The sequence below is a fragment of the Oryza glaberrima genome, chromosome 4, assembly GCF_000147395.1.
Source record: "Oryza glaberrima chromosome 4, OglaRS2, whole genome shotgun sequence".
NCBI classification, from domain to species: Eukaryota; Viridiplantae; Streptophyta; class Magnoliopsida; order Poales; family Poaceae; genus Oryza; species Oryza glaberrima.
Window position 1 is genome coordinate 8993073 of NC_068329.1, and position 1416 is coordinate 8994488.

Here is a 1416-nt window from a genome sequence, read left to right on the forward strand (position 1 = left end):
TTGGGTAGAGAGGATAACAATAGAAAGAGAGTACGTAATGAAACGTGGAATGCATGCAGGATCCATCGCACTGAGTTAGCACTCTTTTTTTGGAAAAAAAAAAATCTGGTGTAGACCAGATGCAAACAGCAGCCCGTGCAGCCCTGACGCGGATGCATGACGCGTGGATGAGGTGCTCATCCGACGGCCGGCCCACACAAGCGAGTCCGCATCCTGCACGGCTCAGCTCAGGTCGTTCTCCCTCAGCTCGACTTGCGCGGCTCAGGATTACATTGGGTAGGGCGTGATTAGAGGCGGACGATTAGAGCGAAACAGATTCGCTACATGGCAGGACGAGGAGTCCAGCAGAAGAGCACAGGCGCCGCCGGGCTTCTGGTGCCGTCGTCTCATCTGGTGCAGCCTTTGCCTGCCGTAGCGCACGACATGGCAGGACAATCTTCACACGAACACGATGTAATCGTTGGGGATCGTGGAGCCGATGGCAAGCAGAGAATGCAGGTACATTGCCTAGCTAATTGACTCATGCTTTTTCATCAGTACATGCATGCATGATCGTGAGTGATCGTCTTACATGCCCTCATCACAAATACTGATGTGTGGCTAATACGTACTGATGTGTGATCATATCGTGCATGATCATCTTGCACAGATCTCCGAGTTTATGACCATGGAAGAAGATGTTGCCGACGCTATCGATGCCAACGCTAATGGTGATGACAACACACTCTGTCGCATAGTACCTGAAGAGATGGCAGATAAAGCACCAAATCAGGTAACGATAATTTAATAGCAAATTAGATGGAAAACAGAATATCTCATACTATGGTAATATAACTCATTTATCGTACAACAGGCCAATGATAAAGTTGCACAAACTTTGATCTTGCCTCAAGTTGGAATGGCTTTTGATTCAAAGCAGAAAGCGTATGATATGTACAACACCTATGCCGGGAAGATTGGGTTCAGTATTAGAAAGAGCTAAGCAAAGCACCGAGTCGATGGAACTATATACCATAAATATATAGTTTGTAGTAACCAAGGACAACGACAGACTAAGTCATCACTAGACACTACTAGGACGAGTTGTGATGCTTGTGTTCAGTTTAGTACGAGTCCATTGGTATGTATGCACACTTTAAATCGCATTATAATTTTTTTATACAAACATCTGAAAAATGGCATCCACATCTTATAGGTATATTGTGCAAGCATGCCTCAGAGTCTTCAATATGAATGAAGTTTTCACTATGCCATCTCAATATCTACTCAACAGGTGGACAAAATATGCGAAAAAAGGATTTAATATTGATAAACAAGGAAGTGAGAAGGAAACTTTGAAAACACATGCTGCACGTATCTCTCAAAAGGCAACATCCATCGCTTTGAAATGTTCAGTTTCGAAAGAACTTCTTGATG

At 44.1% G+C, this 1416-nt stretch overlaps 1 protein-coding gene across 1 annotated transcript; it reads left to right on the forward strand.

Annotated features, from left to right (window-relative positions):
* The first annotated feature begins 324 nt into the window (after positions 1-324).
* Positions 325-982, forward strand: LOC127770143 (uncharacterized). The gene is made up of 3 exons (XM_052295810.1): positions 325-498; positions 650-772; positions 854-982. The coding sequence occupies exons 1-3, from the start codon at positions 325-327 to the stop codon at positions 980-982; spliced, it is 426 nt and encodes a 141-aa protein (XP_052151770.1).
* Positions 983-1416: the final 434 nt, after the last annotated feature.